The following is a 24,531-nucleotide window of genomic DNA, read 5'->3' on the forward strand; positions in this document are numbered from 1 at the left end:
TGCTTGCTAATCATGCAGCAGCGAGTCTGTTGTCCCATTTTTTATTTCAATTTTTGGTTGAACCACACGCCTGTAAAGAATCACTCAGTCTATAACAATATTAATTCCAAAATATCAGTTTGTATAAAAAAAAAAAAAAACCTGCATTAGTTATAATCTGCAAATGCCATTTTGAAATTTGCCATTATTTTATATATTTCTAGGTCAGTTTTCTTCCTGCCCTGTAGCAACTCTTCACCCTCCTCTCCACCCCTTTGCTGATCATGGCGCTCAGACACTCAGAGGGGAGGTCAGATTTGGTGAGTGGGGTCCTGCTACAGCATTAATCCGTCTCTTACAAGGAGCCAGCTGTCCTTTCAGCAGCTGCTGCACCCCAAAGAAAGAAAGAAAGCTAGAAAGAAAGAAAGTAAGAAAGAAAGCAAGAGTGTGTAGTATAATTGCTTTTGCGTGGTTATTTGTGTACAGATGCATACATATAGAGTGTATGGCGGTGTTGTTTAATGCATCCCTACCTGCCTCTCTCTCTTTGCCGTGTCTCACACAACCCATCCATCTCATCGTCATCGTCTCTCTTTTTGCAAATCACCTCACATTAATTATTTTTGTGATTCCAGTGATTCATCACAATAAATTATGACATTACAGAAAGAAGGACCCACCCATTTCCTGAGGGTTTATACCACACTTGGCATTTGGACTTCATCGCGGTGCCCCCTGAGCTTTGCATAATCGTTATGAATTTTAAAACCGTAGTTATATCGTCACCATATTTTGCTAGCTTTTAACTGTCATTATGACCAATGAGAGTGCACACTGTGCTGTCTTTCCTACGCTCTTACAGTTTCACGCTCACTTGTCAGTATTTACGAGCAGTACATCTAATGTAAAGCTGTCACTTTAGTTTCTGCAGTTGAGTATAATTAAAAAGAGGAAGTGGTTTTGGGAGATGGTGTTGCATAAATAACAGTGGAGGACATAAGGAAAGCAATAGTACTATGGATGAATTGCTGGAAAATGATGGACTGATGGAGAAGACGGATGAAGAGACGGAGTGAAAGAGATAGACAGGTTTAGTGGAACAAAGAGAGGTGAGAGCCAGCATGGGTGCTGGAAGCAAGACGCTGTCACTGCTGTGATGGATTAGGCTTTGAATGTTACTGAATAATAAGCGCTTCACAAATTGGATTGTATCACAACAGGAAAGATTACATACATTGCAGTACAGTGTGATGCAGCGCATGAACACACTTCACATGCAGGCGCATGCATACGCAACGCAGCACTGTACACGCAGCCAAGAATAATTTCATTACACAAATTACTTGCTACTTGAAATGCACCCAGACACAACGGTGTTCATTTTGAGCAGACCAATCCACCACTTAACACAGATCATAAATCAAGGACAGAAAAAGAAAAGGGGAGATAGGCAAAGTACAAAGACAGGGCTATTGTCATTCCCGATTTTCATTCTGTAAGGCATTTAGAGGATCCGTTCAGCGTGAAGGCTGGCCATTAGAGGGAGAAAAAAAGGGAAGACGACAGACATGGAGTCAGTAAAGAATAGAGAGACTCTTTGTACCGGCGAGGTCAGCTCCAGCTCTTCCGTCTGAGCTGTTAAGATGTTCTTACTCCTCAGATAAATGGTGTAAGAAAAGGGGTCAACAAAGCTCTCGGCCGTGCTCTTTTCGTCCTCCTTTTTTTTTTTTTATCATTACCTTTTTGTCTCCACTGTTTCCATCTTTGTCTCTGCGACCTCTACGCTCAGAGAGACAGAAAACCAAGCATGAATAAACAAGGAAGAGAAAGAGACAGTGTGAGAGGGGGAGGTGGGGGTGGGGGGGTGAAGGCAGCCCAGAAGATCTGCTTCCCTCTTTGCCTTTGGCAAAAGCAATATGAGAGCACTCTAAAAGTAGCTGGAGTATCTGAAAGTAGGGGAGAGGAACAGGATTAGGACAGGAGAGGGGGTGCACTCTGTATGAGACAATGGCTGGGGGCACAGGGACTTCACCTGGACATGGACTAGATTTCACCTCACTAGCTCGGGCTCGTGACTGTGACGGTCCACCAAGCAGATGAGGATGGATGAGTGTGTGAGGTGAACCTTGTGTCAGGCTTGGCAGGAAAGCATCTTGAGTGCCATATTGCTTGGGAAGAGTCCCACTATATACTGTAAAATAGGCTTATTCATATGTTGGCTTCTCATATATGGTAATGGTAATTACAGTTTTTAATGTTGCAGCAGCCCCTTGTTATAAAAGAACCAATCACCTGCTAATTTATCATCAGTGTGGAGAAGTCCTCGGTAATGTTATCAAGCCTAAATGTGGACTTCTTGATTTTAATGTTTCCTTTTTATTTGCAAAAATGATTAAAAAAAAATTAGGTCAAAAAAATTGCTTTACTTTTTAAATTTTCTGCTGCTTTAGCTTATAACGCCACTATTTTAGTTTGACAGCTATATGGGCTACTTATTAGATACTCTGTAGGACATGACTATATATAGAAATATATTTATATATAAATATTCATATGTAACATTTTTAATGCGGGACTTATTGCTATTTTACTTTAGAAAAATACTTTTAATATGAGTGAAGTATACAGCGTCAAGGCTGCCACTGATGACATGAACTTGCTCAGCGCTTTCTTGTTTTTTTTGTATAGCTAAATTAGCACACTGTATTTAAATGTGTTTCCCATTATTTATTGTTATTATTAATGTAAAAAGTGAAGGTTTTTTTTAAGTCACACTCGCATCTAATAACACCTCTGAGCAACAAAAACAAACAAAAAAAATAATGCCAGTACTCTCAGGCCATTAATGGGATATGATGCGTGACACTCTTTGAGTTTTTATTATGTTCGTCATTATATTCAGGAAAGTAGCTACAGCAGAGAAAGTCAGTAAGAGTTAATTGAAGTCAGGCAGCTTAGGCACTTGTCACTGGTGACAGTTCCCTCTCGTTCTGCTGCTTCTTATTGGGCCTCTGGTGCTGTGCGACTCCTTTTGATTGGATCTTGCACAGTTGGAAGGTATCTCCAATTATTGGCCTGTAGCTATGGGATGATGGAGAGAGAGCGAGGAGAACTAGTCAAGAAAGTAGTGATGAGGACAGGGCGGGGGGAGAAAAAAAAAAAAAAGGAGATACACCGCTAAGTAGTTCAGATCAGGAGAGGGAAAAGATTGCTTTGGGTAATTAGAGAAGTGACAACTTTGATTTCCAGATGAGTTGGGGAGGCGTGGGGGGGCTTTCTTTGGCTCACTCCAGCAGCCACCCTCGCAACAAATCCACCGTGGCTGAGATGAAAGGTGGCAGGGATCCCGTCGCAGCAGGAAGAGAGAGGGGAAGAAGTGAAAACGAGCTGCTGGATTGATAACTGCTGCACAGATGAAAGATGAGCGAGCAGTTAAAAACAGCGACATATCATCCGTTTCAAATGCACATAGACGTAAGAGGTGGGCGATGTATTTACAATGAACAAAGGAGTGTGGTGGGTAGGTAAATCGGTGTCTTTTCCCAAATGAAGAAACACAACTTGTCTGCAATATTTGGCTTTAAAACGATGGAGGAGGGGGTGGGGGGGGGGAACCTCTTGTGTAAATTCTACCATGTTTGAGCCCTGAAAGTTGTCTTCAACAATTTTGACTCTGCAGAAACAGCACTTCAACTGTCTTGTCTTCAGAAACACGTCATAACTGAAACATCTGCATTAGAAACAGGGTGAAATATCTGTTTCACAGCACATATTATATCACATTAAGACATGAAAACAGAACTTTACAAACAAAAGCAACATGATTTTTGCAGAGGTGCATTTAAAAGCACAAGGCTACACTATATAGGTGGTGGTCGCAAAAACACCCAGTGGATATGAGAGCAATCCATCTAAAGTTACAAAATGAAAAGCAGAATGAGGCTAGCTTGTCAGATAGAGGTTTCTGAGAGCGAGAGAGAGAGAGAGAGGCAGAGCGGGATGGCCGCTAGCCAATCGTCTCCAATGTAATCTCCATTCTTGTGGATGGATTTCCGATGTGGGTGTCCTGTACAAGGGCATCTGGCTGCCTGCAGAGCTACATGATATACAGTTGGCTCCTTGGAGGATCTCTACACACACACATGTAGTCACACGGACGAACACATATGCACCGATACCAAAGGAGACAGAACAGTGTGTGATTCATATGCTGATTATCAGCGCACTCAAGTCCCACTCACCCAGACAGACAGAAACAGATACTCTACACTCCCAGCACGCCGGGCAGAGCTCCTGCCTGTCCTCCACTTTGCTTTGTGTCTCCCCGAGGTGCCAGTCAATCAGCGTGCCCTTGCCCTGCCCCCTAGTACCGCAGCTGTGATATCGACCCAGAACCCGTCCCCAGCATGGCTGTTCATCCAGCCGATGCGCCGGACGGCAAACATGCGGCCCAGGAGGAGGCCAGGCAGGCTTCCAGAGAGGGAATAGCGCCAGTGTTTCAGTGTGGACCGTCTGAGCCTCGGGGGAGAGAGGGGGGGGGGGGTCCAGAGCCGCAGGCATGAAGGCTAGGCAAACATGCATGACGTGTGTGAAGGAGTGTGGTCATCCTGATGTTTACATGCACACAGTCTGCTGGGTTGGCTCATACAGGGAGTTATATTTGATTTAAGATGAACTATTTATATGCACCTATAATTAGAGTGCACGAGCTTTATTTCCATATCTCCCCCAATTATACAGTATACATTGTGAATACCAGAATTACAGTTGCAAAAGATCATTAACAAAATACTTCTAATGTCTCCTGGGACTGAGCTGTAACCTCAGGAAGAGGCATTTCTGAAATTTAAAAAAAAACAACAATGATATAAAGGCTTGGGGCTATATTTTACATTTGAGCCTGCCGTACATATGTGCCTGCCATGCAAGGCAACAGTCAAATAGATATACATGTATTATTCCATATCGTTATATGCATCATAGGACAGTCTGTATGCCATCCGAAGTAGTGACATTTTATGTTTTCATTGTCATAACCAGAATACTACAGATGCATGAAAAAGAGCTTAAAAATGGTCCAAATCCTAAAAACCCAAGATCCTACATTCCCAATAGTGCAGCCAAAAGCAACTTTCATTAGACCCTCTCTGATTGGTGAGCAAACTCAGATTTCAAGGGTTAAGATATTATAAAACTAGATTTACAGGCTGCACATTTCTCTACAGGTGACTAGCAAATGGACTTGAAGGTATAAAAAGAGTAGAGTGCACCGTTAAAGGAGAATTAATCAACATATAAACCACTTGTGTCCATTAGTGAAGGTTGGCTATGAAAGGGAACCAGAATGTTGTATGCCTACACAAACCACTTGCATTGTAGTTTACCTACATGTCTGCCCAGACTCGTAAAATATGTCGTGAAGACTTTGAAGGATTCCTTATACGTGTTCACATGCTTGGCCAATGAAGCAGATTCTGATAGAACACAACGTTTTTGCCATGGCAGCAGACGATGCTTCAAATATGGATGTTGCTCCATAGAAGGTAGAAATTTTAAAAACGAATACTTCACGCGCATCTTCAACGCAACAGCACAAAACATCTATACAATCACTATAGCTTCAAGGTGGACACTCAAGATTAGTATCACCAACGGTATCTGACCAAATGAGCCAGCGCTGAACATGACAAATTCACAGCAACCTTGACCTGCGACCACCAAAATCAAATTACTTAATCCATTACGTCCAAGTGAGCATGTGTGCCGCATTTTAAGAAGTTCCCTCTAGGCGTCTTTGACATGTCGCGTTTACAAAAATGTGAGGTCGCAGTGACCTTTGATCCCAGAAATCTAGTCGGGTTAGCCTTGAGACCAAGTAAAAGTTTGTGCCAATTTTGAGGAATGTTCTTCAAGGCATTCCTGAGATATCGTATTTGCGAGAATTGGATGGACGGACAATCTGAAAACTTAATGCCTCTGGTCACGGCAGTCTCCTGCACAGAGGCATAAAACGATATGCCTCAACAGCTTAGAGCCACTGTGATTCACCAGTTTATTTTTCTCTCTCTTTCTTGAGAGCCAGGTCCGATTGCATTGTTTTGCCATCTTTCATATCAAGCAAAGGGAATAGTCTTGGGAATGGAGCGAGTGTGATAATGACGGCGAGGGAGAAGAGAAGGGCCCAGCTGTTTAATCTATCCCCCCCATTCTCATGCAGAGCAGGCTTCAGCTGGTGGTGAGAAGAGCGAGAAGGGAGAAGTTTCACTCAGAATGACTTATTTCTCCAAGGATCCCAATGCAAACAGATGCAAACAAACAAGCAAGACACGGAGGAATTTTTTTTTTCTGACACTGCGGTGTGTCGAGGACACAAACCCTGTCCAACAGGAGTACGTGACTCTTTTTTTTTCCTCCGGGGCTGTACATACATTTTTACTCAAATTAGTTTTACAGTCACATTCTGTTCTCTGTGGTTTCCATTAGTTCCCGTTTTCTTCCCCTTGTCCGTCTTTTTGTTTTCAGCAGAAACACAGACCCATTGTTTGTCGATTCCTCCGTTGTCTTTGATTGTCAATGAAAATGTTGTCACTCACTCCTGCTTGCCAGGGAGAGACCACACACACATTTGCATACAGTACGCACACTCTCCACCCCCAGCATTTATTACTTTTCCAACTGCACACTCAGGCAGACTGTGTGTGTTTGTGCGGAGTAATGAATGGTAGCGCCTGTGTCACGATGGAGTACATTTAATCTCCTGGTAATAAACTCACTATGGTACCAATAAATGAAGAAGAATAGAGGGGCAAAATGGAGAAGAGGTAAACAATACCAAAAAAAAAATGGAATGAAGGGGGGTGGGGGTGGGGAGGTGGAGGCATATGTGGGAGGAAGGGAGAAGAAGAGTTTGGATGAAGAAAGAATCAGAAACCAGGATGATAAAAGAAGCGAATGGAGGAAGGAAGAGGAAACAAGAAGCAAAGACTGAAGAAGAAATTATTGAGGAGGAGAAACCTGGAAGGCAGGAGGGAGGTAGTGAAGGTGCAAGGAGAGAATGGGGCAGGGAAGGTATTAGTAAAAAAAAAAAGAAATAAAAATTGGTTTTGGCAGGAGGGTGAGAAAGAGGACAGAATGAAGCGTGGGTGAAAGATTGTTTGAGAACAAGGGAAGGACAAGAAGAGTGGTTAGACGGGAAAAGGAGCAAGCTGGAGGAAATGAATAAGTGAGTAAAACAAGGGAAAGGAATTAAGGAAAGAGTGATGGCAGCAAGAAAAGCAAGGAAAAAAAAATTCCATGGACCATGAAGAGGAGGGGCAAAAGCATTTTCAAAATAATCTCTTTGGTGTGACATCTCAGACCTGCCACTAGACGGTGGACTACAGTACATCTCTCCGCTTGATCATCTTTATCAACCATTATTAGGCTGATAAAATAAATCCTGCATGGGATTAAGTTACTGGAAGTGGCTGCCTCGTTGTGATTCAGACGAGAAAGTTAGAGGAGGGAGAAGATTTAGTAAGGATTTGAGGACGGGATTGCAGATGCAGCAGTAGGAGGAGAACATACGCACACAGGACTGATTCATCTCACCGAGGACTACTGCCTCCCACTATTTTCCTTTCACTCCGTTATTATTTTCATCGCCTTTTTTTTTTTTTTTTTTCTCTGAAACCCCATCAGCACCACCACACCCTTCCCATCTCGCTCGTCTCCCCCTCCGCTACCAGGAGCATATGTCTCTCCTTCCCTAATTCAGTGATTGCAGCAAAGTGCCCATGTCATTACTAAAAACGGGGTTGTATGTGCACCATAATTGCTGCACTGCCTTTCCAGAAGGCAGCGAAGTACCTAGCTAATTTGAACTGTGATGTGAACACATGCATGTAATTGCAGCAATACAGTTTTCCTTTTCATTTAGAGCAATTTGTGTTTCGGGGGGGCTGGAGGGGGGGACACACATTCATAAATCACAGGAAGACCACCAATAAAATATGAATCGGCCTCAATACAGGAGATTCATACTTGAGGGTTTCAAGTTACTACAAGCTACGAGGAAAATAAAGAAAAGGTTTTACGGACCCCGTTAATCGAAGAGTTATGGCAGGTGAAAAGCACCGTTACTGTGAATTATTCCTTGTACAAAAACTCCACCAACAATTTTCCTACCTGTCATTTTTCTGTTGTCCTGCATCTGTTAGTCAGTTCTCACCCCAGATGAGCACACAGAGCTACAGGTGCAGCCACACTGAGTCATATTTGCTACATGGGAGCCTCCTGCTCTCACATGTTAATTGTGTTACATTCTTCTCCGTCCATCTGCCAGCTATCATGCAACCCAGCCTTTCTCCTTGCTTCCCTGCTCACTTCTCATTATCTTTTCTCGCTGTGGCCCTCGTGCCCACGCACAAACAGCTGCGTCTCTTCGTATACAGTATGCACACGTGCAAACCACCAATCTCCTCTCTGCCTGTGTGAGGCACTATTGCGCAGGCAGGCGTGGGTAGAGAGACCCCTGGGGAGTGGAAGTAGGTACTGCAGAACTGATAAGGTGGTCTATTTTAGATCACTGCAGCAGCAGCACAGTGCAGAGGGGGGTGGGGATGGGGGTGGAGCGAAATCAAAGTACACAAGTGAGGATGCAGGATATACTTCAGAGCTCCTGTGTTTACTGCTTCCACGCTGGTCCCAAACTCTCCTTCAGGCTCAGACTCGCCTCTCTGCAGATAATTTCATCAGCGTTTTCCAACAATTAATATCTCAAACTTCTTCTAGACTCCAGTCCAGGTCCAAACCCCGTCTTCCTCAGATTGTATTATAGCTAGTGATACAGTTATGGGCAATTTCCCCATATATTATAGTGACAATAGCATGTTCCTCATTTTTGGGAACCCCTCACAACTTCATACCTCCTCAAGGACACCAGGGGATTCCCTGAACCAATTTTTAGAAGTCACTGTGCTAGCAGAGCTCTTTGATTTTTTTTTTTTTTAGCCTATAATCTGCAAAGATTGCTGTTTGACATAGACAATAACTCCTAATTAATCCTCTGACATTGCCACCACATTAGACTTCATCTAACCCCCAGGCTGGCCACCATCAACCCTCATCTCCCCTAATTCCAGCTCCGTCTCTATTAACAGTGCTAGAGATGTACGCAGCATGACCCCGAGGTTGATTGAAGTGAAGTGAGGGATAATACATTCGCACAGCAGCGATGAAACTTCTTTGACATGCTGATGAAGTGATGCTAATTGCCGAGTGCCACTGACAAGTGGTCCATTAATGCATACGGAAAAAACCTGAGAAAAACTGTGTGCCGACGGTTTCACTCAATCCTTTTCACGTTATTGAAGGAGAGGAGTCGGATTCAAAGTTCTCCACGGGGAGAACGTCATCCTGTTGTCGGATTTGGGAGGTGGTGATTTGCTAATCAGCAACTCTTTGTGTGCGATGGGAACTAAAATATGTCTTCCTTGAAACAACCATGAAATGCGTTTTAGTGCTGTGTGATTATCTCCTGCTCATGTGAAATAACAATGGTTTATTGCTGACATTGAGATGTCTCTTTTTCTGCTTTCTTTTCTCACTATGTAATAATTCTGTTTTTCACTCACTGCTGGTTCTGTGTGCGGTTCTAGCTTAATCTACTTCATTACTTCTTATTCTTTTCTAAAGTGTATTGACTGTGCGGGCAGCTAACATAAGTTAGCACTACCATAAATGTAATCCTACTCTATCTAAATAATTCATAAATCTGTTTAACATGTTAGTACATTTTTTTAAAAATCATTTAAACTCAAGGTAACTAGACAGCTGTTAACTTGTCTAACCAACCAAACCAGCCCAAAAACACATCCTCAAGTTCTTCCTGTCCTAATTAAAGCTGATTTAAAGTACATAACTTGCTAAACATTTGCCATGTTGCCCTTCTAACCTCTAACCTTTCAACTTCCAGATTTTTTTGTAACCTCTCTTAATTTGTCTTCTCCAAATTTCTTAAAGGGAACTTTGATAATGAGCGCCTGGCTATTGCTAGACAAAGAATTCCATACCGACTTGGTCGGGTAGTTGACGAGTGGCTACTCGACAAAGGTAATAAATCCCTTTAACTCCACTAATGATCTAACCGCCTAACCTACCGTTAACCACCACTCTGGAGGAGGTGCAGTTCCACGCAACAGGGGTGAATGTGATTTGGCTCTTTAACACACCGATAGGTCCCCGATAATCCACTGCAAATGTATAAACAAGCCTAATTATGACTGGCTGATACATCAAATACTAATTCATCTCACTTATTTTTATCTCCAGTGATGGGAAACCAAGCTGGAAATGAGGCATTGTTGGAAGATTTGTTGTTTTCTATCACATTTACTTTTGGATCTAGTTCATCTTAATTTTTTATAATTGGCTTTGAAAAAAATACTTTCCATAGTTTTCAATAGTAAAACCATTCTCAAGCTTTGATTTGCAGATATCCAGGGGACCTTATCCAAAGCACCTTAAACTGGGGCTGCATCTCTTCAGAGCATTAACCCCCAAATAACCCAACATAACCCCCTAATAACCTGACCACATGTAAACAGCCTACTGATTCCATCTGCTTCTTTCCTGTGTCTTTTGTTGGCTGAATGTGAACTTGTATTGACCATATATTTAATAACTCACGAAACCAAACCAAAAAAGAAAAAGTATGACTTTATCACTGGCTTTTCAACAAAAAGAATCCCCCATGAAAGTCACTAAACGTTAAAGGGACTGTTGACCGTCTACATTCATTTGGGCGCCATTTTCCCGCCCAACTTTATGCATAACTAGTGCCGTAAGTTTTGAATGCGGTCCCATCAAAGTGATGATTCTTTAACCCTTTGAGTGCCAAATGTCCCAACCTCTTTGTCTTTGTCTTGTGTCGTGTGTTTGTGCTGCTGAAGGTGGTTGATTCTTTGTATAAATAGAGAGGAGTCCAATAAATTAGATCAATGGACTTGAGTCAGTAAATAGTTTCTTTCAATCAAAGCACTGCAGACGCTCATTTCTTGTGTCCTTCTGGTAAGAAATGAGAAACAAGAGCACACAGTTCCATTAGCTGTAAGAGAAAAAAAAAAAAAAAAGAGTACAGGGATAAGAATCTCAATAAATGGATGGTTTTGGTGTAGAATGTCTGAATGTTAAAATACTTTACAGTAATGTTTGCATTAGCTTTTCTATTTGCATGAGAGATGTATTGAGATTATCATGAATTAAGCGTTTCAAGCCAATTAGCTTTAGGGCTTCCTTTGAAACAGTATTCCGAATGATAACACATTGATGAATGCAGAAGCCGAAATTTGTCTCCACGAGCAAAATGAAGTATTCATGCGACAGACAAACAAGATAAATGAAGAGCTTCCATATTTATTTCATGAAAACAAAACAATCCTTGCATTCATCTCCAGCTCCTATAAACTGACTTCTTGCTCTCCTGCTGTGCGTCAGGGAATGCACTTTTGCCGAGGGTAGTTAGGACACAAATCAGAATTAAAAAGGCTTCGGAGATGAAAGTTGAATGAAAAAGCGGATCAATAAAAAATGACTTGCCCACTTATGAAATGATTTGTGCATGCTATGAAATTCTAAAGAGAATGAGCTTGAAACTAAATGTATTATTCCCTTTCTTCTATAGTTTGAACTGAGTCTGCATCCAGTCATTTAGATGAGAGCACTGGGAGAAAGTAGGGAGGAGAAATAAACAGATAAATCGCATCAAACCTCAAGTGCAGGCTTTGATCAGGGTGCATGTTAAAGAAAAAAAAAAAAGGGGAACAAGGTCGCTTATTTGTCAATATGATTTGATTCATTAGAGAAATGTCATACACACGTCATGGACTGAAGAGGCAAAGTGGTTCTGGAAGAGCATTTCTAAGATGCTGCTTTCATAAAGGACATGCTAGTCTAGATGCTGAAGAGGATTAGCGGACATTTCCAAGCTCAAAGGGTTAAAGCTGTTTGTTGCTTTGATAAGGAAGCGGATAGAAATTAAAGCTAAGAAACCTCTAAGCAGAATCTAACCACCTAACAGCAAATCAAACTCCACCCACACTAACCGCTGAGGGCTTCTCTCCGACTCCCTGTCTTCCACAGCCGTGAATTGACTTGTAATTGGACATATTTCCCAGCTTTGCCCTGCTGGTGACAAATTCAGAGAGCCCTCAGTTATAACCTTGTTATAAATCTTGTTTAACATTTTTATTGGACCTGGATGTCAGTATTTGGAAGAACTTGGACAGGTTGCGGCAATCGTACGGGACAAAAACAACAACAAAAAAAGCTAACAATGTTCTAACTCCTGCTTAAAGAAACGACTCCTCCAAGTGACAACGCCTTCCCATCGTCCTCACCTCCATGGAAAGCAAAACTCAGAGGGTTAAAACAAAGCAAGTGACCGAAACCCAAATTCAACCATGACACACCAGTTCTGGATCATTGAGACTAAATGTGAAATAAATGAAGGTCCCTTTAACATTTATTGTTTTCACCACTAAGGAAATGGCTGTATTGTATTTCAATGTATTCTTCTGTATGTCATTTGTTATGAAGGGTGAATGGAGTATTTGAATGGGAGGTGTGTGGTAAACAGTCTGGATCATCCATCCAGGAGTAGATGTCCTGTAATGGTCCAGGCTGCGTAACCAATATGGGGTTTGAGTCTCTGGTGATTTTCTCACATGAACGTCTCAGAGGGTTTCAACATGCTTCAGAGTTCTTGACCAGAGAACAGAAAACAATCAGCCCAGTGGGTCTCCTCATCAAGTGCGCTCAGTGTTTCATCAAGTCTGTCAATTTTAGCATGGCTGGAAAATCTCCATGTCTACGTTAGTGTGTGCACAGAAGTGAAAATCAGACTGCTAATCGCTCACGTTCCCTCGCACATATCAGTGTTTCAGTCGCACCAAGATCTAATGGAAGTCATCAGAGCCAGCAGAGTCCGAGAGGAGAGCCGTGCTGCAGAGCTGCACTGTCTCACTACATCTCTTTCTGAAGCCCTTATTCCATCTCCCCCACTGCGTGTGAGGCATATCAGAGTGAGCATCTCTGGCCAACTCTTTGCCTTCTGACTAAATCCAAAATGGCATCCATTACAGAGACCCAATGGAGGGGAAAAATCCTAAGTTCCAAAAGTTTTAAACAGCTCTATCCAAGAAAAAACTTGCGCCGATGCATTCCCTTTTCCTCCTCTTTCTGATGGATCCATCATCCCACGTTTTCTAATTTCTATCCGTCTCTTCTAACCTTCACTCTCCTTAAATCCTCCTCTATATTCTTTGACCAACAGAACCAGGCTTCACCAAAAATTTAGCAAGCATTCCCCCTACTTCAGTGTTGCCTTTTTTTTTCCTTTTGAAGGGATGATAATGTGTCACAGCTTCCTGGTCTCATCTCGAGCTCCACTAGAAAATAAAGATAACAAATAACCAGAGAGAATCAATTTCTCGTAGGTGTTCCCCTTTAGCGATGAGCAAGAAAGCGAAGGAAGATCCCAGAAGAATTGAAACGCTACATCTTCTTCTGGCTCGGAGTCTCTCCCCGCAGAGCTCTCCAAACAGCCCGACGATCAAGCTCGGAGTCGAGCCACACGAGTGCAGGGAGGAGAAGACAGGAGGAATACTAGGACGGCATGTCTGTGTGGCCGAAAACGCGAGCTGGAGAACCGGGTTTAATGCTCAGTGTTTAATGGTCTGGTGTGAGCTCCCCCATTCCCTAATCGAAAGCAATCAAGTCCTCCCACTTAGTGTGGGGCCAGAGCCCAAATCAAATCTCAAGGCTAGGCATCAGTCCAGATCTGCTATTCATGATCCCAGCTTCATTTTAGAGATTCTCTCACATCTGGCCGCAGAGAGCAAACCCGTCTGTCAGTCTCTCAGCGACTCCATGATGAGCTTTGCATCCCACTGAGCACCATCTTGTTTTTTTTTTTCCATTTCAAACCACAGCACTAATGTGGCCATATTTGAAACATGCAGAGGGGAAATGGAGTGAATTTTTAACATGCTTGCCCATGAGTAGAGAAGTAGCAGCAATAAAGTGTCTCTATGGCAGGAAAGAAGTCCCTCTTTACTGTTCATTTCATGGTCCCCTACCATGAAATGGCCTAAAAACAGCAGTCACAGCTGGAGAGAATAAAACGAGAGAAGATTGTCCCCAGCTAACCACCGTGCTATCTCCCTTTGTGTCTCCCTCGACAGTATCACTTGTTTAAGATCTACATGCAGATACAGGATCAGATATAGAGCCTCATCTGATTAAATCCAAATCTGCTGTCTCCAGAGTCCTGCAGATTCACCGCCACAATCGCAGCACCCTCAGCTGCCTTCAAGGACCTCGGGGCTCTACGCTGTCTCCCAGGGCTTTTAGTCTATCTTCATGCTGCATTTGGCCCCTCATCTCCATTGTCAAACACAATTAATTCATAGTGTTCTACCCTGAACCAGCCCAACTTCTGAGGAGTAAAAAAGCAAAACGCACTTAATTACCAAATAGAGCCTTGTGCCAAGAAGATAACTTGGGAACACTTCATAATCGACTTTGGCAGCATCCCACCCCGCCCCCATTGTGCTCGAATCTTCTTCCACTTTCCTTTTTCTCTTTTCTTCCTTCAAAAAAGAAAATGGAAATAGAGGGAGTTCTTGTTTGTTGATGCAGATACTAGAAATTCTGCTGTCAACACAAACCCATAAAACGGTCCAAGTTTCTGTTCTGTATGTCAGAAAGCAGCGTATTGACAGAGGTGAATTCTGGGCCATCCCTCCCACCCTGCAACTCAGCTAAGAGAAAACATTTCAGATAGAAGCTCCTCGCGGCCATGTGGCATCCCTCCTCTCTGTGAGATAACAGGAGTGGAAGGAAGATGAGAGAGGCGTAATGATGACGGTGGTGGGAGAAAGATACCGCTCTCTCCAGCTGCAGTCTTTTTCATATCCTGTCATATACACCTAGATCATCCTTTTCCACACCGCCCTCCGCTCCTTCCCTCTCCCCCCTCCAACAATCACCTCCTCCAGGTCAGCTGTTCACAGCCAGGGGGAGGGGCCAAGCCCGGCATCGAGCCGCCGTCCCCGCCCCTCCTCTCCAGACACGCGGCCGTTATTTCGCAGCATCCCACGAGCAATCTGAGCATTAGCAAGCCGAGCGTGCCCCGAGCACAGCCCACTCCTCAGTTCGGCTCGGCTCAGCTAGTAATTACCGACCACAGTTCATCTGAGACAAGCCATTTCTCTGGCTGTTTAGAAAAGAAAAGAAAAAAAAAAAAGTCCAGGAGCATGGTGCACCAATGCAAAGCTGAAGCCAGAAATGTGTGACTACTCCTTTTATTCCTGCAGTTTGTAGGGCAGTTTACTTCTGGTCAAAGTAATAATCTCCATTTGTAACTGACATCAGACAAGAGTGATGACACCTGTTCCCAACTGATAGTTAAATGTGCAGGTGCTGCATTATATTGAAATGAGGCGCACACAGCTTTTAACTTTTCTGCAACAGATTATTTATTGTGTGGGCAATTATAGCCACCAAAAATGAACATATCAAGAGAAACTCAAACTAATTCGAAGGAATAGACATAAATACGATGAATAAAACCTCTGATTTATTACAGCTTCCATTGTACTTAAACAGGTTTCCTCATCATTGCCATGTGTATTGGCAACATACTGTAACACTCAAGTAAAGCCAAAGCTGTGATGTGGGTGCACGACATCCAACAGAGCAACACAAGCAGTCACAAGATCAGGCTGTAAACAAGCCAAAGTTCCGGCCAGAATATTTAAATCTGGAAGTAAAACGTAAAGCGAGCACGCAGGTAGTTATCTCTTATTACAGGCAGAGAGCATTCAAAAATGGAATCATATACTGCGTAGAGTTATTTTATAGTTTGTATTAATCGTGTAGACATTTATATACACGTGCTGAAGACTATAAGCTTCCTGCACCACCACTGCATCTCCTTTACATAATCCTTTCATTTTCTGGCAAATCACTGTAAAGCTTTCAAAACAATGTTCATGCTAATTTGTACAAATTTAGGAAAAAAATTCCATGAACAGTTTTTTGTTTTTTTCTCATCACTGATTAGTTTTGTCAGCTGCTATCTCAAAGTTCTTTGAACGGCAAGTCACTGCCCTTACAGAAAATAACACGAGTTTCCCATGTTTTCCACTTGGGACATTATGTGATCAAATGTGATGACGTGTTTACCACGATAACCTGGGGTAAAATTATGTAGAAAATGAAATGTTCCAAAACCACATTTTCCCAGGGCAAAAGAAATGTTTCACAAATGCACAATAATGTGATTGTGATAGGAATTTTTTTTTTGCACGTGAAATTCAGGTTGTCTTTTTTCACCCTATATGACGCTTTTTTTTAGTGACATCATAACATTCTCAGCAAATAATTTTAACTATAAAAAGACCCTAAATTATCCTTTAAAAACATCTTTCATGGTTTTTTTTCCAGCAAGTATAATTTACATAGTGTGACTCCTTACAATAAGTTGATTTTCGCACTAGTGTTTTTGACAGCAAATCCAGCCGAGTGTGCTATTTTGGTATTCTTCCCAGATCTGTGTAAATGTATACCCACTTCCTCTATGTGAGCGTCCTCACTGGCCAAACAACAGGGCTGCAGTGATTCATACAGCTGGAAGCTCTGACTTGAAGCTAAGAAAGGTACGTTTTGTAAAAGCCTGTGAATAGCACAAACTTAACCATGTGATTAGCTGACTTTAGCACTTTAAAATTAGTGTGTGAAGCTGGAGGTGACTCACCAGGCGTTTAATATCCTCTACATGAGAAGCAATTCAATTCACTTTCCTCTTTTTGCTTTCTTTTGCCTTTCATCTCACCAGCTCACTAACTCTTCCTCCTACTTCTCTCTTACCATCTTACTCACGTGTATTACTGTATATCTTTCTCTTCCTCAGACTTTAACTGCGTCATTCTTCTTCTTCTTCTTCTTCTTATCGGGCCTGTCATCCCCTCCCTCTGTGCCCTCGCTCTGTCTCTTTGACATTCTCTCCTCATGCACACTCGCTCTTTCTCTGTCCTCCTCGTCTGTCATCCTCCCTTGCTCCTGTCATCTCTCATGTCCCCATTCTCTCAGTCCCTGTCCGACCTCCTCTTTCTTTATCTCTCTCTTTTCCCAAGCACCCAATAGGTAGCACAGGAGCTTCCCCATCCGGATAAAATATGAAGTAAATTACAGGTCAATAGTGTTAATAGTGATGACCAACTTCAAACTTCTTCACAAAAGTTAAAGCTCGCATCCTTTTTTGGAGGCAATGTTGAGGGAAGCTCATGGGAATATGAAAGACCAGTGTAAGATGTACAGTAGGAGTTCACATCTCCTTTCTTATCGATTACCTGCACACTGCACTCCTCTGTGTATTATAAATGTAACAATAACCACTCTCCCCCAGATGCACAAGATGCTGTGACATGCAGGGGTCATTACCACAATGTTTCTGCAAGGAATTAAAAGTCAGAGCTGTAGAACAAGAGCAAAGATACTTCAAACTACAGCACCTCTGAAGAATAATTTATAGTCACTGAAACCTTTCAAATGAGCCAAAAAAGAAATTCAATCCTCACCAATCTGAACTAAACCTAGAGATTCACATAAAACTACAACATGCTGTGTGTGTTACTGCTCAGTCATCTTCAGGCGGCTCCTTCACTCTTTATGCTTCTTTCCAGCATGTTTATGCATATCCCTTCATTACTCTGAGCTATTTTTACTCCTCTTTGTTGTGACAAAGTTGAAGTCCATTCTGCTCATTCCATATCCCCCTATGGATTTAATAAGAATATACACTATGGATTTAAATGCAATAAGGACTGACAGAGTCAGGATGGGGATGTAAAGAGCTAAGAGAGGAGAAGAATTAATCTCACATTTTTTTCTGACAGATAGACAGATCATTCTGTTAACATCCTGTGCACTGTGACATGAATAGTTCGATCTGTGAGCCAAACACAATTTACAAGGTTTTAATGACTGCAGGTGTCTCGCGGTGTTTGGCCAGCGCAGAGGGAAACAGTCACATCTGGAAGTCTAAATTCTCAGTTTGAGTTTGATAACAAGGCATCATAACAGGTTACGTGAAAAGAAGCCTTTGTTACCCTGTGTCGGTCAGTCTGTAATTGTGGGCTCAACTGAAATATCTCACTAACTATTAGATAGAAGCTTTTCATCCGCATGCACCATCAGGCCAAAATATGTGTCAGGAATACTGTAGTTTGTGACCCATCAGCCTCTGCTGTAGCAATTTTATGTTAAATGCTAATTAGCAACATTTAGCATGGCAACAACTTGAAATATAACCGAGCCGTGGAATTTATTCTGGTCATCAAACCGTTTCCTACATTGGGCATCAGTTCTTATAGTGAAATAGATATTTTTAATATTAGTTCCCTCTTCCGATTTAACATCAGCCCGTGGAGGCCGGCTCACAGTACCATTACATTTAGCTGTGCCGGAGCGGTTTTAAAGGGAATGAGGGGAGCTGATTTGATTGGCCATGACCAAAGTCGGTTGTGTTACACCTTCTAATTATCCATCCCTCCTACTTCACCAATGTACTAAGCTGCACCAGAGATGTGCTTCTGGTTGTTTTTAACCAAACAATTTTGACACACCTTCTTGCAGGGGTGCAAGTAGTTGCGTTGCGCTGGGGCGGACAAAGATGGTATTGTTTATAATAACAATTGATTCAGGTCTTTCAGTATTCTTGCTCATCTGCCCGATACAGTAACACCCAAAACCTCTAGATTTAGACAGATGGGTAGATAAATGTATAAACAAAGGATAGAAGTATTGAAATTTAGCTACAGTGGCACATTGCAGAAATCTGACCCTTCTGGTCTCTGCACTGCAGTTAATTAAGGCTTTGTGTATGGGTGTTAGCCCCCCCCCCCATACACACACACTTCTGCCCATTACACATCTATTGCTTTAAGAGCCCTGAGGAGAAAGGCAGCAGCCACTCAGTCCCTCTGAACTGGTCCAATAGACCCTCATCAATGTGCAAACCCTCTTGTGGTGTGCTGTCTACACACACACACACACACACACACACACACACACAAACGGAGAGGCGTATGTAAATAAATGTTGGGCAAATACACACTACTTGAAAAGGCCAACTATCACACACATAAAGGTCATTTCACTGACATATTTCATAAGTTATTATAAATACACACGCACGCACGCTCTTCTCTGCAGCAGCGCCAGATCCAGCTCTGTCATATTAAGCGCTGTGATTGCTTGTCATGCAGAGGCTTCCTTCTCTGCCCTCCCACCCCTCCATCCCTCCACCCCACCCCGCTCATGCCCGCCGCCAAAATTGGCTCTAAAACCGCATGTCACTTTTGATTTGACCCGGCAGACCCTGAAACAATAACTTCATCAGGCCCTGTTAGAGTCTCATCCTGACCAGACAGCTACCAAAACAAACACTGATTTCCCTTCATCTAGTCTAGAGGGCACCTTTCTCTTTTATCGCTCTACCTCTCTCAGTTGGGATGAACATAAATGGCCGCCACAGTGCTCTCCTGCCCTCAAGGCTTGTTTCATGCACTTTTTTTTTTTTTTTTTTTTTTTTTCTACAAAGGAGAAGGCATTAAATTAGAGTTACCCAGTGGATGCTTGGACACTTACAGAAATAAGGCACAATACACATGTGCAGTGACTTATGGAGGTCTTACTAATCCCCCCTACTCTGCATCATAATCATAAGCCATTTGTCAATATGGCTTATTTATGACTGTGTCACTGGCTAAGAGTGTAACTCTGACACCAATACACTTAACTCCTCCGGAGTAAACTGGCCTGTCGGAACAGATCGTCTTCAGACTTGCTCACACTCAGGGGAGAGTTGGGTGTTTATAGAGGAACTCAAACTGTTTGGTAAATCGAGAGGAGCGCCCACATTGAGGGACACAGATGACGATGATGTCTGTCCTCAACTTCTCCGTGACCCTTTCAGTGGAGAGTCAGAAGCGACTGGGGCTGTTTGAAACGGGAGACCCTCTGGGCTGACACTGTGTATGTATGTGGAGGATGGAAGTGGGCGGGAGGTGGACTGAGATTGTTTTTGTGCGTTCCCGAGTTCGTGTGTTCGTGTGTTCTCAATCCTGACGTGTAACGTTAACCCCTGTATGTACACAAAAGTGGCTCTTCTCCTGTGTTTTCCTAGCTGATGTCCACACTTTGACAATCTGTCCATCCTTTACCGTTCATTTTATTTATCGCCGTATCACTCCCACACCAAACATGCTAAGTGATGAGATAATAGAGTGAGACTCGGCTATTATGTCAACAGCACATTTGCCAGACATTAAGTCTCATCATTATAGCGTTAGGGGACGGGGGCTCGGTCCCTCGTGGGTCCCTGACGGGCCTAATGATCTGATAATGGGATGACACGTGTAATGGCCCATCTCAGTGCAATAGATTTATCTCTCCAGCACTTCTGCTGAAAACTTACAGATACACACATATAGTGAAGATGTGCTTTTTATGCCCATGAACACACACAAGTGCATTAATAGCCATTATTTGTCTGGTCGTTCCACCCACCTGGGTGTTACACATATGTCAGAACAAATGCACCCACATAGATGGAGAGTAAATCATAATTACAGTGATGAAGCACCATCTCCGCTCTCCTAATTGAAAACAAATGGAACCTGGGTCTGTCCCAAGTACTGATGAGCAGAACTTACAATCTCACTGAGAGAACAATAGAAACATTGACAAGTTTTTCAGAGGATTCATTTGTCACCATTCAACGGAAGCCACCGTCAGCAGTTGACATGAGGTGTAAATGTGCAAACATAAAAGATGTGGAGTCATCTCTCATGCCCGTACAAGATGTAATAAATATGGACACATGCAAGGACTTTATACAGAAGCACACGTTCCCTTCAGGCCACAGGGCTCTCTCATTTCAGAGTTCGGTAGCCCACCATTTCTAGAGTCGATATTTCACTCTCAAATGCACAGATTAGGCTAGTATCCCTTTTGACAAACAAACACACTCCCTCTTTCCATACAGGGATTGATTAATCCATAAAAAGCTCTTTGGCTTCTCCGGTCCTTTTCCTCTGAGTAATTACCTCATAAGGTCTGTTTTTAACCCACATTCGTCCAACAGTGTTCCTCTACCCTCCTCCCTCTGTCCACACATCCACACGACTCATAATAGGGGTCAACATTTGCATCGGTCCACCCGGTGTGATGGGATGTCCCCGAGGAGATGGGAATGCAAATATGAGGAGGGGAAAAAAAAAAAAAAAAAAAAACCTGAAGTGACATCAGCTGGAGAAAATATAGGGAGAAAAACTACACCTGTCAGACCCCCCTACCCCACCCCGTCATCACAAGTCCTGGGAACACATTAGTATTGGACCCTGGTTAAATGGTCGACCCTGTCCTCCCTTCATCCATCTATCCATCCAGATGAATGGTAATGACCACAGAGAGGAACAGCCCCTGCTGAATTAAACATTTCCTTCCAATGAGGATCTCATTTTCCTCCTGTGGATGGCAGAGCGGGGCGACATTTTTTTCTGCTGGCAGAGGTACTTTATCATTGTGCAGCTCAGGTGCATTGGAGGTCAGTGACACAGACCTGCATTGTTCTAATATATTCCATCTCGGGGCAAATGAGATGCATTTTGCTATGAACCTTCAGTCTCAGGGTCAATCCGCAACTGCCCCTGCAATCTATTTGACTGCCAGATTCAGGCTGCCTTTCTGGGAACGTGGCACGTGCCCAGCTCCATAATGGCTGCAACTGCAGCAAGCCAGGGCCCAATCTCCCTAAAGTGTTACCCAGGAAATCCCATGTGATTGAAATAGTCCCTCTATCTCCCCCGTTTCACACTTTGCCTGTGTATTACTTTGTGTTTCATGTTCAAGCTCATTCAGAGACCATGAGCTGATTTGTATTCTTTGCCTTTTCCTTCCTTTTTCTTCCCCTCTCTTCACGGCTTCTACTCTTTTCTCTTACTTCCACTTCCTCTCTCTTCTACTTCATCGCTCTGACCTTCTCATCTTTCGCATCTCAGGTCGCCAGTTGACCATCTTTAACAGCCAGGCGTTCATCAAAATTGGTGGTGGAGAGAAGGGGCGTCACTTCCAGGGCCAGATTTCAGGCCTGTACTACAACGGCCTGCAGGTGCTCAAACTGGCAGCCGAGGGCGACCCCAACGTCCAGACCCAGGGCAACCTGCGGCTGGTGGGTGACGTGCCCTCGGTGCTCACCACTGACACCACCTCCACCACCCCGCTGGCTGACATGTCCACCACCATCATGGAGACAACCACCACCATGGCCACAACCACCACCCGCAAACAGCGCTCGCCCACCATGAGGGACAGTGTCACACAGGTGAGTGATGACGAGCCTGTGATCCCAGCTCGTTTGCATGATTCATACCGAGAGCAAACCGTGGCTAAAAGTAGCCTGCCGTTCCAGTCGCTCAGCCGCAGAGATATTCCTGCGCTGTGCATTGTGATGTCACATTGCCAGTTACTTTTAATTGGCTTTCCAAAGTTCCTCCAAAATCTCAAAGTGCTGAAAAAAATATTTGAAAGATTAAACGGCATAACCAAGTAACCAGATGGTCTCCTGCTCGGACGGGTACATGTGCATTTCAAAAGAAATCATACGTCAGCTGCAAGGTCAAACAGTCACGTCCCCGTGTTGTGCGTGAGCTTCCCCTTGTTAGCCCTCAGCCACATTCAGATGTTCAAACAGCCCTCTGCCTGGGAGGAAGTTACAGAACAGCTTTTGTGTGGCTGGCCTTATTAGACCAATCAACGCTGCGATTTTGATTTCCTCTCAGATGATATGGCTGAGTAGGATGCTGGGAAATCACAGCACATCCAGACAAATCAACTGCGGTTGGAGGAGGGAAGGAGCATCATGAGGAGGAAATCCTAGGGCACAAGCTGCACGGCAACTCAGGGTGCAATAAACCTATATTTATGACTACTTCACATCCATGCGAGAGCCTGGGATTTATGGCCTGACGATGATGCACAAAGGCACATATTGCCATCATGGCAAGCAACAATTAGCAAACGGTAGCGCTGCTGCCCACATGCCTGAAGATGGAGGAGACGGGTCATCCAGGCCCAGTACTCATAAAAAGAAATAATAACAGGATCCATTTGTTACAGGGGGTGAGATATGCTCCAATATCATTAGCTACAAGCTGTGTGCGGTGCAGAAAGACTTTGCTGTGAAGCCTTGTGAACCAAGTGTGATTCAGGCCATCAGTGGAAGAACTGGATGTACATTTATCAGCTATTTCTGTTACTGTCAAGACTTTGTACCTTAACTAAATGAAAGCTTGCGTCTTTAAAAGCTGTCAATTGCCATCCTTTAGCTGTCCAACAAACTTTTATACAGGAAACATAGAGGTAAGGTGCCAATTACCAGCACATTTCTATCATTCTGCCGTGTTCATTAGCGCTGTTCATGTCCACTGAAGCTTATCCGAGATCAGTCGGCGAGCCACTTGCACTCATCCCCGATAGCCATGATCAGCAGATCCAGAATATATTTAGACCTTACTCTTTATCCTTTTATCGCAATCTCAAACATTTCCTATCCGTCTCATTTTGAATAGCAGTGCCAATTAGAGTGAAGTCCAGAAATGGCCGCTGATGGCACAAGTGCACAATACACAAAATTGTGTGTTGTAAACATGCAGTTCAAATAAAACCACAATGTTAGTTTGTTGTTTTCCTCCTCTTGTACTTTGATAAAATTCACTTGCTGAGGCTTCCACTGCCTCATCAAAGGAGCACTGTGATGGCAGCTGGCAATATACGAAAGTGGTCCCGTTTAAAAATGTTCATCCAAAGACCTTGCTTTCAGTCTTGGTTGTTACTACCATGTATTTACAAGCAAGTAAGAAGTTTTGGGCTAAAAAGCAAGTCAGAGCTCCTTTAAAACATTGTCTCGAGTGTACCCGGCTGGCATGGCTTTTTTTAAATGAACGGTCTGTGATTTAATGTGTCTGCATCTCCTGTCTAAACATGAGATCAGTGGAACCTGAATACAAGATGTCACATGTAGCCATCCACTTAGTTCAATATCATATCTCTGGCCTCCAGACTTCTTGGTAGAAACATCCTTCCACTTTCAGCACACAAGCTTTTACAGCAGCGTTCTGTGATGTCAAACTGGCAGTTGCAAACACCCGTTTGATAAATTATCTGGAACCATTTTAGGATAGCAAAGGACTCCGAGTGCTGTCTGCCTTTCTGTTGTTACAAGCCTTAATGGGAATTGCATTTGCTGATTGACGTTTATGTTTGGTCATAAAAAAAGCACAGTTCCACCTTTAGAGTGCTTTTTATTGCCAAATATCTATTTTTATATCATATACAAACATTTCAACAGCTTCGTCTTTATTACGATTATGGACCTAGCTGAACAGTCTAACAGCCTAAAATAGCGTTCAAGATATGTGCTTGAGAATGAACAGATATTACCAATGA

General features: G+C 43.1%; 1 protein-coding gene across 1 annotated transcript in view; it reads left to right on the plus strand.

Moving 5' to 3' along the window:
• The window catches only part of nrxn2b (neurexin 2b), a 660,052-nt gene that overhangs the window by 619,822 nt on the left and 15,699 nt on the right, over positions 1-24,531 (plus strand). The window contains 2 exon segments of the mRNA XM_069715608.1: positions 9,982-10,071; positions 22,086-22,408. Of these exon segments, the coding sequence (XP_069571709.1) occupies positions 9,982-10,071; positions 22,086-22,408 (413 nt within the window).

Source organism: Brachyistius frenatus, unplaced genomic scaffold, assembly GCF_029030835.1.
Source record: "Brachyistius frenatus isolate BFR_SWC_R1_liver_20210118 unplaced genomic scaffold, ASM2903083v1 Contig_145, whole genome shotgun sequence".
Lineage (NCBI taxonomy): Eukaryota > Metazoa > Chordata > Actinopteri > Embiotocidae > Brachyistius > Brachyistius frenatus.